Here is a 15,000-nt window from a genome sequence, read left to right on the forward strand (position 1 = left end):
AAGATATGAAATGAGAGATGAGAAGAGAAGATAAGATTCAACATACTTGGGGTTAACAGTTCCTGGCTCTCTGGCTTTAATAGTGTATGTCATAAGAGACAGAGCTGGTGCGTCGACCAAGAAAGTGACATCAAACATTGTCTGTGATACTTCTGATCTAAGGAAGACAGGATCCACCTGACATGGCACTGTTTTCTCCTTGCTATCAACTATCTGAAAATGTAATTTCCCTGTTATTATCATTGCCACTCATAGCCATCCTACAGAAATTGTATTCCCATATCAAAATTCAGAAAAGAATATTTGATAACACTTTTCAGACTTATATCTTAAAATCACAAACTGCTTTTCCTTTCAAAAGGAAAATATTATATATTATTTTTTGTAACCCCCCCCTAAAAAAAAAGCTACATCAATGAAGTTCATCTTCCATGAACAAAATATAAATAAAATTCAGCCAAGTTTATATATCTAGGATCACACCTATATTTAAACATACACAAATTTTAAAGAGTCTTTCAGCTTACTTCCAGATAGGGACTTGATGTCCTTATTGTGAAGAGCTCCTGACGACGTTGCAGGAGTGAGTTGTAGATGACCACAGGCACAGATGAACCATCTCTTAGTGCCACAACCATGTGTGATGCTAGCTTGTTGTGCTCTAAGAACTTTTCTCCTAGTTCATAGTACACTGATCCTGCATTAGGATTGTAACTCCTCTGAAAATGATGCAATAAAGATTAATGTTCAATACCAAAAGTCATTAAAACACAAACACAAATACACATACAATCATGCACGCACACACACACACACACACACACACACACACACACACACACACACACACACACACACTTACACTTACACACACAAAGAGTGTCAGAGTCAGAGAGTCATAGAGTCACATCGTCACATATACGAACATGCATCATACACATGTAAGCACATGCATCCACACAATGTAAGCACACACAACTACATGGAGACACACACACATATGTGCACACACACACACACACACACACACACACACACACACACACACATATATCACATTTCTTTGCACATAAAGGATTACGGAGACAAAACTATACTATCTTATGAACCATATGTTACTTCAATAATGAACATTTCTTTTATAAAAAAAAAGGAAGAAACAAAATAGGTAACCAAAAAAGAAAAAAAAGTAACACAGCAAAGTGTTACTATTACATGCATACAAAATTAATGTCACTCTTACAGTTCACCCCTTGTTGAAGTCTTACCTGTTCAAATGCAAGGAGATAATGTGCTGCCTGCTGAATCACATGCTGGCAATTGTGGATACTCTCCAACATTCTAAAAATATTAAAGGTGTTGAAGTAATTAAACAAATGTATGTGTGTGTGTGTGTTGGATGTATGCACATGAGCATGTGATCATATTTCTATTCCTTAAGAATATCTCTAAAATTATTATTCATATTTCAGTTTAAACACTTGTTCACATCTGTTAAGAATACCATGTCAATTTTAGGTTACTAAAAGAATCTTAATGTTTTCTGTTTATTAGCATGAAAAGAACTATTTGCTGACAGGGCTGATAAAAGATGCTATAATTAGTGAATTCTATATGACCTTTATAACAGGTATGATTACTTACTTTTTTGCATAATCCACAACAACATGATCCTTGGCTGTTCCAGTAATACCATCATGATGCTGGAAGAGAGCTAGATTTCTGCGCGCCACCACTAAACGAGACATCAAGAGATTTGCTAACTCTGGTAATGGTGTGTTTAGTGCACTTTGACTTCCTACCATTGAGGAGAACAAGATCTCGGCACCTCTGAAAAAGAAAGAAAGAAAAAAAAAGAGGTTATATCACTTCCCTTAGAGATCTCTATTACAAAAGATAAGGAAAAAATAAAAGAAGATTAAACATAAGCAAACATCTCTAAATCCTCATCAATTTAGACTGTTTAGGCAATAACCTATGCATTAATGAGTATTTTGATAACAATACAAAATAAGTTATATTGCTTTATCAAACTTTTAGACTACAATGATGCTGACCAGGTGTCATTGTGTTAACATGCTCTTTCCCATCCCATGTCTATTGGCTTAAGAGACATTGCAGCTTCAGGGAGAGTCCCTATCTAAAGATTATTTACAAATCCTGAGGTCCCCATTTGTTACCTCATATTCAGAATGTTAATTTTCTGTCAAACATGCTGTAGTGCTTAGCAAAGTTGCATATATGTACTTCCTAACCTGTGTTGAGAAAATTGCACAGTCATGCAATCTACACAAGAGCCAAAAAAGAAAAGGGAAACTTCCAAACTACTTGACAACCCAAGTTCCTACACCCCCTCCCCTCTACGAACCTCCCCGGGCATCCAAGTCAGCAATCCTCATTGCTAGCGACTTTAGCTTCTTCAAAACTGCCAAAGCATAAACATGAATGCAGGATAGTGAATATTTTTAGGTTGATTTCTTAACACCGTGAGGTATTTATATCTTTCCTTCATTGTTGTTGTTTTTCTGGACATCAATACTTCTACTTAAACTCTAGACAGGTTGGGAAGTACTGTTTATGCAACATAAAAATGAAAATTAAGGGCAATACACAATTAGATTAGGATGAGGTTTTAGGGTTAATTACTAATAAAAATTAATTAAAAAACAAGAGGTATGTATGATATATAACACAAGCTACTATAACAAGCAGGTATACAGTACCATTAATGACAGAAGGGTATCTGTGATAGACAGGTGTACATTAAAGGATGACGTGGTTGGTGCTGTGTCACGGACACTCAAAGGCTTCACCACCTACTTCATCTCATAACTGAAACACTCACCTAAGATATCCTTCCAGTATGCGATCCAAGCCCTTATGGTAAGGTCTTGTAGTGTAGTAGCCACTCCAATAATGATCATCTCTGTCAGCATATGTAAAGAAGTCTCCAGATAAGGTTGGAAAAACCCCTTGTTCCTCTCCCGCTGGAGAATCAGTCTCCTCGTGCAGTGCGCGGAAATAGTCAGCAAGAGTACCAAACTGAGCCTGCAAGTTTTCAGTTTTAAGACAAGTACTTAGCAATGTTGAAAAAGCTTTCCAACTATTATAAATACTATTATCACCATCTACATCCCTACACTTACCAGAGTATGATAAAAATGAAACAGAATATCAAAGGTCCTTACCTGAACATGTAAATCCTCTCTGGAGTTCATGTAATCAAACAGTTTCTGGTAATTGGTGTACTGGTTATCCCACTCCTCAGCACGTACGTATCGGAAATCATCACCAAGTGGGACCAAGAGGACATTGCTGCGGTACAGCTGTGCTTTCTTACGGTACTGGTCCAAGAGAAGCTCGGCCCTTAAATGGATCAAAGACTGTTAGGGATCATTGAAATAATTGTCTTTGGACATGATCCATGAGAATGCTAATTTACAAGAGTAAGAAAAAGAAAGAGTAAGAAAAAGAGAAAAACAAAACCCAAAATTCAAACCTGGATTTCACATTGTAACTAGTAATAGGCTGTGGAGGAACTCTCCAAGGGCAAGTGACCCCTGATCCTGACATCCGTAGAAAATCAAACTGGCAGCATATCTTTGGGTCAGGACCACAGGTGTGGGGTATGTCGTAGCTGTAGAAAGGCATCATGTGGCAAAACATATCAGTTGATGAACCTGTGTCTGAAATGGGATAATTAGATGTAAGATATATGTTAAAATCTTTCCATAAATATTTGACTTTACCTTCCTGTCTTAACATATCTTCATATGAATACCTAATCATCATCTTGTATTTAAGCCAAAACCAAATAACTTTCTCATAACATAATAATCATCCCTTAGATATAATAAAATGCAAAATATACCCAAAGCAAAATAGAAGATACCCTTACCCCAGATCTGTCGCCACTTAAACTCTAGACTCTTTTCTCTTGCCAAGTGTTTCTTCACAGAGTAATGCACACGCTGGATCAGCATGTTCTCCAGGCCCATGCGCTTTAGCAGGTAGGCCATAGTGGGAGTCATTCCAAATGGATCTATGGACCAACCATTGCTGTGAGAGAAAAGAACGAGAATAGTATTTATTTGTAAACAGGTGACAAAATAATAACACATCTCATTTATCTCTGTTAATGGGAGGACATGTGAAAAATGTTACAATAGAAAAAAATAAAATCTTTATGAATGTTTTAAAAAAGGAAAGGATCCAAGGTATTGAAACTTACTTTGGCTTTATCCCAATGTTAAGTCTGACCCACTCATGTCCTTCAACCATCTGCTCCAGCATGGCAAAGTAATGGGTATTTGCCTCGTCGTTCATTACCCATCCACCGGTCACTATCTCTAGTTGACCACGGTCTGCTAAACTGCAAAGAAAAAATAACAATAAATGATAAAAACAAGAGCAAATAGAAAAAATAAAAAATATTATATCACATCAGATGAAAAATTCAAATGTATCATATCTATACAACTACTTCATGGTTCATGTTTTTCCATATCTAAATATGTTAAACCTTAAAGTCTGGGCTGTTTCAATCAAAGGAAGCTGAGGTACCTCAATAAAGCATCAACTTTTAATTAAAAACTGGTGGCTTGTTTCCCCACCACTTTGGTGTGAATGGGAGGTTATGAATGTAAACTTGTATACTTGGTACTGCTGGTAAGGCCATAAAGAGCTATCCCTTGCTTTCCCTGTACCCATTAGGCCATCTATGTTTCTGGGTGGCTTCTCCCATCTGATACTCTCTCTATATCCCCTCTAAATCATCAAAGACCACAGGATCCATCATGTCATCCCCTGCTGCAACCTCCAAGAACTTCTCACTTCTCTTCATACAGTTTGCTTTGCAGCATGGCAGCACTACTAGGAATATCTTTTTTTTTTATTCAATGTATCAAATACATACAGAAATGCATGGTAAATCCATGATTTGTTACTTTACCAATCATGATGAATATGTATTTCACTTGAATATGTATTTGCATTATGTGTATCTTATTTACATCTACATTTTCTTTCATATACAAGGGAAAAAATTGATGCTCCTCTGTTCAAGAATTATTTGACCAACCAGCATAAGGCATGCACTTCCTGGTGTGCACAATCAAGGTCTTAAAATATTAAAGACCAAATTTGCCCATGGCATATGTCAAAAACTTGGGTTGAAATGCAGCTGAGGTAGCAAGAATTGGGGTCTTTTGCAGTTAAATCACTCCATTATTACATACAATAATATATGATTGAAGCCCATAAAAGCATATCTATTGCTGAGCTTTTACACAGAAACAGATGACTACACAAAAGATTACCAAGAACAGTTTATATACTAAAAACATAGATCTCACCTTCGAACAACATCCCTGACGCTTTCGGGCTGTTGATCCCACCACATGGAGAGGTAGGACATTTCAGCCCAAATGAACTTGCGTCTCTGGTCCTGCGGTAACTTCTTCACCATGTGATCAAGTATATGTTTCGTTTGATCACCGAAGTACTGCTCTACAGTTTTGATCCAACCTTGATTGGAAATAATATTGTAGAAAATTTTACAAAATGTAAACTATGAAAATTCTCTTGCACTTGTGTTATGTACATAAATGTAAATATGTACACATACACACATACCCCCAATTTTCTTTTAATTGGACCTATAAAAATTTAATTGCAACACAAAGTATGGTAAAATTTTATCTTTGACATAAAAAAAAATAATTTACAGCAGGGTATAATCTTAAAACTATGATCATAAAGTGCAAAGTTGTCCAACCCATCCAGAGAAAGAGAGAGAGAGAGAGAGAGAGAGAGAGAGAGAGAGAGAGAGAGAGAGAGAGATTACTCAAAAACTTCAATTGATAATTTTTTGTTATTTTGCTATTTGCATTTGGAAATATCATTGTATATATAAAATTTATTTTTCTTGTTTTATCTCATGATGGCCAAAATTAGTCAAACTGGGCAAGCAGCCACTCCCCTGTAATGGTATGAATCTCTTCATAGCTTATATCTATACATTCCTTTGAAATGAAGTCCTATTCTCTTAAAAGTGACTTCTGACATAAAACTTAAACTTTGCATAAATATCATCAGCTTATTCAAACTCTTACACATATGAGTATTCTGTGCCAATTTACAGTGCATAATGTGGTAATGTGTAAAACTATACCATCATACCTCTTATAATGAAGCTTCATCTAATATATTTGATTACAGACATGAAAAAAATAATCCTTTATATACTAAATAAAAATCAATTCATTGCCATTAAAAACAGTTACTCAAACTTCCATATGAAAGGCCAGCGAAAACAGATCTTAGTATGCACATTCTAAAAAAATGTTACAGTTACTAAAAAAATATTAAAAAAAAGATAAAAGTAAAATACATTTTTCTTTATTAATAAGCAATAAATTCATTATAAAGACCCAATTACACATCAGACTAAATGGCATCTTCATAAACATCATATCATTAAGATCTCTTCTTATATATCAATCATCTTGCAGAGAAACTTTAGAGATGCATCTTCTACACTGTTACAAGCTTTGATCACATCTTCAACTATTCATAATTGTGATTTTGCAACAGTTGGTGAGGTGTTATTGTAGTGATTTACAGCATGGTGGGCAAGGGCTCAATGCATACCTTCCTCTTAATAAAACAAAAATATTACTAACCTGGATCATTGTGAGAGTGAGGAATAACAAAGACCTTCAATTTCTTATCAGGTGTCCATTGTGATTCTTCATACTGGATATTCCATCCTTGTTTCCAAGCACCGCCATCAGGGTTATCAAATTTCAGAATATTGTAGACATCTTCCATCTGCAATAAATGAAAATGGCTCTTCATTAATATGGCTGAATGGCTGTTATCAAATCTTCCTGCTATATCACAAATCATAAATGAATATATATGTTACTAAATGCATTTATGACAGACTTAGTATACCACACCTGAATATCAACAGGTGATGCAGCAGCTTGTCCAAATATACAATCATCTTGGGCAATGTTGGCAAAAGTCTTATTGTGATGTATAACAACAGAGGTGCTCTTTAGGGGAACTTCCTGCCCGCCGATTTCATTCACATTCATGGCATTAAGTCCATTTCTAAAAACAAGGGGGAAGTTAGTCAATTTCTTACCAGGTAATGAGTACCACCTTTTCAATGCCTTAACTCTTTCTATGACATTATTTAGATTATATTTATGATTATGATTATATTGAAATATCTAGAAGCAGTAACAACAAATAAAGAGGTTTTCAATATAGGCTTTCTGATGACTTAAGGATAGACTGTTTTCATTAATGAACCCCAAAAAATTATCACAAATACCCAAAATTTAGAGAAATGCTGTTCATTTGACCTTTAGAATTCCTACCTGATCACAAGGCTCAATCTTTAAAAATACATAATAATTTTTTAGAGTCGAAAAGTTTTATTCTTTTCCAAATTTTGAGCTAACAGTAGAGTGATGTCCTACCCTTAATGCAGGGTATAAAGGGTATAAAACTGTATTAAAAATATGTTCAACATTAACACACACACATGCAAATAATGACAATCTTATAGGTGAATCAGAAAAATATTGAAAAGATTCCCATTAAAGTAAACCATCATCCCAGAAATCACATTACAATAAAAGTTATAAAACTTATTATCACAAAAATATTATTCTAGATGCCATACCTTGCAAATTTGTTTGGTAAAGCAATAGAATCACTTGGGCCTAGAAGAGAATTCGCTTTGATATTGGCGCTGCCCAATTGCCGGACCAAATCTTTAATCTCCTGAATAGTGTGCTGATTAGACTGTATGTCAGTTTCCAGTCTATGCAGGCGAGATTCCAGAGAGTGCATTTCCTGAATAAACAAAATACACATAGTTAAAAACACTTGAACAAATAATATAGCTTAGACATTTTTTTTTCCATAAAAAAAGAACAATAAGACATTAGTACTGGCCACACAAGAACCTCTAATGATGGAATATACAGGATTTATTTTCCATACCTTTGCATCTCCAGGAGGATGTGTTTCAGGAGGTAAGCTTAAGACTTGGTAGAGCAGCACAAGCGTTGCAAGGCTCACTGCACCACCAAACACCAAGGACGATGCTCGCAGACGCATCCTGAAAAAAAAAAAAGGTGTTTGCAAGTCAAACCCTGTGGAAAGATGACATCAATTATTCACAATAATTCAACATTAACCCTTTCCCGACGGGTGCACTTTCTACGCGAAGTCCCATATGCCGGGCGATTGCAATATTGCATTCACAATATCACAATTCAACAACGGTCATTGGGTTAACTTCCCAAAAAAAGTACTTCATACTGATTAAGACTTATGAAATCAACCTTATTGATTAATTTTTCATTGATTTTACACCTATTTTCTCCCCAACTGAACAAGAACCAATAGATGGACTCTCAGGTTCTCTCTGAGAGGAAGTGAGTGAGTGAGTGAGTGTGTCAGCCCTATCAGTGACTTATAGGCAAGAGGGCAGGAGTCATTCACACATACCAAATGAATCATAGGGGTCTATAATATTTACTCAATGCCAGAGCATTTCCCAGCTATAGGAAATAAAACAATTTTATAGGTCATTACACTTATGATATTATGAGAAGATTTTAAAACTATTACTATCCTTGATGTTCTATATCCATTATTTTGTAATTCTGTTAACTCAAATTAACCTTAACTGTACTGTTCCATTTTCTATCCTGTAAGAATGCCACAAAAGGTAAGTTTCTTGGAACTGAGAAGAGAGGAGCCAAATACATAGCCTTTGTGAATATATTGGTGGGTAATGTTCAAGGAACATGTGATTGTATTTTCTTCTTTCTTCTTACATACAGCATTTGAGTATTTAGTCGTGAAGTTATATCAAGGACCTAGATCATGCTATGTGCTGTTGTGGAACAAGAATTAATCTTCCAGGTCTTTTAAAGGCTGACTAACACAATATTTATAGTATTTGCACTGGCTGTTGGAAATTGTCTTTTAACTTGGATTTTAAATGATCAGTTGAAGGATGTGCCTAATGCAGTAATATAAAACTTTACATAATTGATGTAACCAATATTGATTCACAATGACTGAACTTCAAGGAAATTTCTTTCAGATTGCTAATTCAGCACCCATTTAGCACACCCAACTGGGATTTCTGAAAGCTGTTTCATGACAACAGGTATCACAGCCATTATTGCTTGCACTTTAATACTGTATTAGCTTTATACATCTGTATGCCTTATTGCCCTTTTGAGATGTGCATTTTTTTATCATACAAAACTAATTCTGTGCACAAAATATAACATTTCCAAACTGGTACTTAGCTTTCAACAGGAAAAAATGAATCACAGTAATTCCTACAAGATTACATGGGTCTAGCAATAAAAAGTAAATCATACAGTTCAAAATCACTAAAAACACACCAACATACTTCCACTATATATGTATAGTAGAGTTGATAATGTATGCATACCGCATTATAATTACATACGTATAATTACCTGATTTTCGTTTAGAAGAGTAATACATTCCCAAACCATAATCTATACCTGCTCAGCAAATAGAAAACCCATCAAACTAAAGTAATAAATTCAAGAAAGACACAGACTATCCAGTAATAATGAGACGAGATCACCATATTCCCCAGACCAGATCACTCTACAGACCTTACAATAGACACCCGCTTCTAAGGACATCTACACGTATATCACAAACAATTAAAGCATCATCTCCTCTTACCTGCTTTGTATATGAGATCAGCTACACCAGAATATCTTCTAATTTCTTTCACGCAGAGAACATAATCGGAAAAATGCCAACCTCTTCCCGTTCCTCCAACCAAAACATTACAGCTGGGACTTGACACTTAGAAACGTATTATTTCCGGGTGATGTTGCGATAATATTTGTCGCTTCGTTTGTACTTTTCTAAATTATTTTGGTGTGTCTTTGGTTTGTTTAGTAGGTAAATGTGCATGTTTTGATCCTTTTTGTTGGAGTAATTTTGATATTTATGAGGGAGGATGAAATATCGTTTATGCAATGCGGTTATAAAGAATGTCGGACAGTGTAAACACCATACAAATCAGCTGAAAATAACTCGTTCACTATCGGACATATTATTATTAAGAACGAATGAGGTTTCTGGACTAATGTTACATTGTGTATATAAAGTAACGTAACGTTGAACATTGAATTATTTTTTTGAATTCATGTCTGCATCAGTTGAGCTTTTCACGTTGTGATAATAATGATGATTTTTATGAAGTTCACGAACACACACACATTTTTATATATAAACATATATATATATATATATATATATATATATATATATATATACATACGTATGTATATATATATATATATATATATATATATATATATATAAATATATATGTATATATATATATATATATATATATATATATATATATATATATTTATGAGATAGAGGATAGAGAGAGAGAGAGGATAGAAAGAGAGAGAGGATAAAGAGAGAGAGAGAGAGAGAGAGAGAGAGAGAGAGAGAGAGAGAGAGAGAGAGAGAGAGAGAGAGAGAGAGGATACAGAGAGAGAGAGAGGATACAGAGAGAGAGAGAGAGAGAGAGAGAGAGACAGAGGATAGAGAGAGATAGAAGATAGAGAGGGAGAGAGAGGATATAAAGAGAGAGAGAATAAAGAGAGAGAGAGGATATATATATATATATATATATATATATATATATATATATATATATATAGAGAGAGAGAGAGAGAGAGAGAGAGAGAGAGAGAGAGAGAGAGAGAGAGGATAGAGAGAGAGAGAGAGAGAGAGAGAGAGAGAGAGAGAGAGAGAGAGAGAGAGAGAGAGAGAGAGAGAGAGAGAGAGAGGAGAGAGATAGATAGAGAGAGGGAGAGAGATAGAGAGAGAGAGAGAGAGAGAGAGAGAGAGAGAGAGAGAGAGAGAGAGAGAGAGAGAGAGGATAGAAAGAGAGAGAGTATAGAGGGAGATAGAGTATAGAGGGAAAGAGTAGAGAGAGAAAGAGAGAGAGGAGAGAGAGAGAGGAGCGAGAGAGAGAGGAGCGATAGAGAGAGAGAGAGAGAGAGAGAGAGAGAGAGAGAGAAAGAGAGAGGATAGAGAGAGAGGGAGAGAGATGACAGAGAGGGAGAGGATAGAGAGAGAGAGAGAGGATAGAGAGAGAGAGAGGGAGAGAGATGACAGAGAGGGAGAGGATAGAGAGAGAGAGAGAGAGGATAGAGTGAGAGAGAGAGGATATATATAGAGAGAGGATATATATATAGAGAGGATAGAGAGAGAGAGAGAGAGAGAGAGAGAGAGAGAGAGAGAGAGAGAGAGAGAGAGAGAGAGAGAGAGAGAGAGAGAGAGAGAGAGAGAGAGAGAGGATAGAGAGAGAGAGAGAGAGAGGAGAGAGAGAGAGAGAGAGAGAGAGAGGAGAGAGAGAGAGGAGAGAGAGAGAGAGAGGAGAGAGAGAGGAGAAAGAAAGAAGAGAGAGAGATATGAGAGAGAGATATGAGAGAGAAAGAGGAGAGAGAGAGAGGAGAGAGAGAGGAGAGAGAAGAAAGAGGGGAGAGAGAGAGAGAGAGAGAGAGAGAGAGAGAGAGAGAGAGAGAGAGAGAGAGAGAGAGAGAGATAGAGAGAGAGAGAGAGAGAGAGAGAGAGAGAGATAGGTAGATAGAGATAGATAGATAGATAGAGAGAGAGAGGATAGCGAGAGAGTTACTTACAGCATAGATTGAACGCCGAGTGAAGTCGCCATGCCAACGTGCTATTGCTAAAAGCCTTTTTACTTGTCCATTTTCTTTTTTCTCTGTTTTCTATCGTTAAGATATCTTAGGACGCGACCACACGGCAAATACGAAGACCAACTTTAATTTGGCAAATCAACGAACAATATTTTGACAATCTCCGTATTGATATAGGCACTGATTAGCGATTGGAAAAAAAACAGTAGTGTGATCACGCCTTTAAGCATCCGTATATTTTTGCTCTGAGTAATAAGCATTTTTTGTGTTGCCATTAAAGGTGCGGTCATGCGAACTTTTTCCCGGCCGTTCATACGTGTTAATCCAGATAATCCAATATCAGGATGGCCGATTTTTAGAAAGCTAGAGATTGTGGGTCTGTATCGTGCGCACAGTAATCTACTGTTTATAAAAAAAAACTAAATATGTAATCATACATGTGTTTTCATTTATGCTAAATCAAAGTAGTTGTAAGTATACAGTGATATTCTATTCATGATCTTATATTTTATTTACACATTTTCAGACGGAATCTCATCTGAACCTTAAGCTTGGGTCATATAAACATTTTTCTTTTTTGTCTAGCCAACCAAGAGCAAATTCATTTACATCTTATTTGTAAACATTTAAATTTGTCAAGCAGCAGCAGATGTCAAACCGACTAAAACAAATGACTCTTGTCCATTTGTAACTGCCGCCATGTTTGCATTTCTGAGTTGCCAAATCGAACGCCTTTTTCCAGTGAAAATCACTCTTAATTAACATCACTCGCTCTTTTCTACTCGACATAAGAAGTGTCAAGTCGGCGACCAGAACTAAAATCAAAGTGTTTGCTGACACCCAATAAGCACTGATTATAACAACAATAAAATATAATAGTAATAGTTGTGGGAGTTGAAATTTGGAGATATTTGTGAATATTGGTCGTAACATTCATAATAATGAAAACCGTAATGATAATGATAGTAATAGAATTGCGAAGTTTATCAGCTTAGATAATGATGTCGATGGTGGATGACAAGGATAATAATGATAATGATGTTGATAATACTGATATTGATAATTAGGATAATGCTGATAATTATGTTAATGATTATGCCAATACCGATAATAGGTAGCAATTATCGTTATAATATTTTTCTTGATTGTGAAAAAATAGTCACTAATGATGATTATAATAGTAAGAGCAGCGGTAGCAGTAGTAGAAGTGATAATTTGATAATAGCATGATAACAATAACAACAATAATTGTGGCAGATAAACCCACTATACACAAAACATTTTATAAGAAGATGAGACTACAGTTTCGAAATTCACCTGAAGATGAAATCCAGGTGGATTTCGAAACTGTAGTCTCATATTTTTATAAATATGTTTTGTGTACAGTGGGTTTATCTGCCATTCCATCAACACGGAAGAGTATTTTGCCAGTTAACAGTAATTGTTGTAGGTAAGTAGGAGTAATAGGAGTTGTTTGATGCTAAGATTGGTAGCCTGTTACGTAACTACGCGCCATTTCCGTAATGTTGGTCTGGTGCATTATAGAAGATGACTCTCGGGTGAAAAAAGAAAAGAAAAAAAGATGACAACACATTCAAGGTAAAACGCAACTGGCTGACTTAGAAAGGTATCATAAAAAGTGGAGCATCCATATTATATACTTATCAACACAATTATTCGAACAAAACCGATATACAAAGACAACAAATCATACACTTGATAAAACAGAGGGTAGAACCATTGACTACGAGAGACTGTCAGCCAGGTAACAATCCAAAAATGGTCTTTCTACTTTCAAAAGTCTATGAACACATTCTTCGTTTAACCGCCCTGGCTTGACCTTTTAAACTGGCAGTTTCCCACGCTTAGGGTGACGTTTTACCCATAATTCAATAGATTTGTATTTGATAAAGTGCAAGGATGTGTTTCAACGTAAACTTAAAACACGAAAACAAGGAAAAAAATGAAGGAAGGAATCCGTGAGGGGAAAGCAGAGAAAACATGAAGAGATAAACAGATGAAAATGAAGGTAAAGTATGATAACGAGAAAAAGAGACGAGATCAAGATAAGGTAAATACATAATATAAGGTAAGTAATGTATAAGTAGTGTTATGTAGAGTAGTAGTAACGTAGATGTAGTCGTAGAACGCGGAACAATCGGAAAGGCACGGCAACGAAGATAAAAAACACCTTTTTTCTTATCAAAACCCACAAAAGAGCAAAGCCAAATTATCTTGCAGGGCGGAGAAGTCCGTAGATGCATAATGATAAAGATAATGCTGATAATAATGATCATAATAATAGTGATAAAAATAATCATGATAATGATTATGATAATAAAAATGATGGTAATGATAATAACGATGATAATAACAATGATAACGGTGATAACAATTGTGAATAATGAAAATAATGATAATAATGAAATAGGAAAACAACAACAATAATGATTATGAACAAGATCATAGCAATAACAGGAACAGTAATAGTAAATGTATTGATAATGATTCTGATTACGGCATAGATAATGAAGATAAAAACGACAGTAATGATGATATTAACTAATGATAATGATATGATGGTATTAGTAATAAAAACAAAATTATTGATTATATAACACCAACAACAAAGCAACAATGATAACAGTAATGACAATAACAACAACAAAGCAACAATAATGATAAAAACAACAACAATAATAATGATAATAGCGAAAAAGCATCAATATTGATGATTAATAACAAAAACAACAATAAAGCAACAACAACAATAATAACAAGTGATTATACAACTGTGAGCAATGACGCATTGATAAAAGCGTCAATAAAAGTAGAAATAAAGACTCGATGGTAGTTATCAGTATTATCACTGCTTTCATTATCATCAATATTGCTAACAAAATTAACACTAGAAATTCGAACACAATTCAATTAATGTTGAAATATCGACACCAAACAGCACACCGGCATAACACGAGTAACAAATTGTAACAAATACGAACCTGGGCGATGTGTTCAATAAGCTGGATCTTCTGGGAAAACGCTTCGGTTTCCCCGACGATTTTTATTAATTTATTATTATTTTTTGAGAGAGAGAGGGAGAGGGAGAGGGAGAGGGAGAGAGAGAGAGAGAGAGAGAGAGAGAGAGAGAGAGAGAGAGAGAGAGAGAGAGAGAGGTCTGACAAAGAGTACAAAGCTGCTCGGATTATCGTGGATTCGCAAGAGGTGAATG

General features: G+C 35.4%; 1 protein-coding gene across 1 annotated transcript in view; it reads right to left on the reverse strand.

Annotated features, from left to right (window-relative positions):
- The window catches only part of LOC122246341 (alpha-mannosidase 2), a 16,251-nt gene extending 6,354 nt beyond the window's left edge, over positions 1-9,897 (reverse strand). The window contains exons 1-15 of the mRNA XM_043004866.2: positions 9,763-9,897; positions 8,023-8,140; positions 7,700-7,872; positions 6,963-7,119; positions 6,684-6,831; positions 5,355-5,526; positions 4,232-4,372; positions 3,899-4,059; positions 3,500-3,686; positions 3,189-3,366; positions 2,846-3,048; positions 1,645-1,830; positions 1,269-1,341; positions 528-719; positions 47-213 (exon numbers count right to left, since the gene is read on the reverse strand). Coding sequence (XP_042860800.2) covers positions 47-213; positions 528-719; positions 1,269-1,341; positions 1,645-1,830; positions 2,846-3,048; positions 3,189-3,366; positions 3,500-3,686; positions 3,899-4,059; positions 4,232-4,372; positions 5,355-5,526; positions 6,684-6,831; positions 6,963-7,119; positions 7,700-7,872; positions 8,023-8,139 — 2,255 coding nt within the window. The 5' untranslated portion in view covers position 8,140; positions 9,763-9,897. The remainder of the gene's footprint in view (positions 1-46; positions 214-527; positions 720-1,268; positions 1,342-1,644; positions 1,831-2,845; positions 3,049-3,188; positions 3,367-3,499; positions 3,687-3,898; positions 4,060-4,231; positions 4,373-5,354; positions 5,527-6,683; positions 6,832-6,962; positions 7,120-7,699; positions 7,873-8,022; positions 8,141-9,762) is intronic.
- Positions 9,898-15,000: the final 5,103 nt, after the last annotated feature.

Source organism: Penaeus japonicus, unplaced genomic scaffold (genome assembly GCF_977035675.1).
Source record: "Penaeus japonicus unplaced genomic scaffold, GWHDUDI00000001_assembly GWHDUDI00000020, whole genome shotgun sequence".
NCBI lineage: Eukaryota > Metazoa > Arthropoda > Malacostraca > Decapoda > Penaeidae > Penaeus > Penaeus japonicus.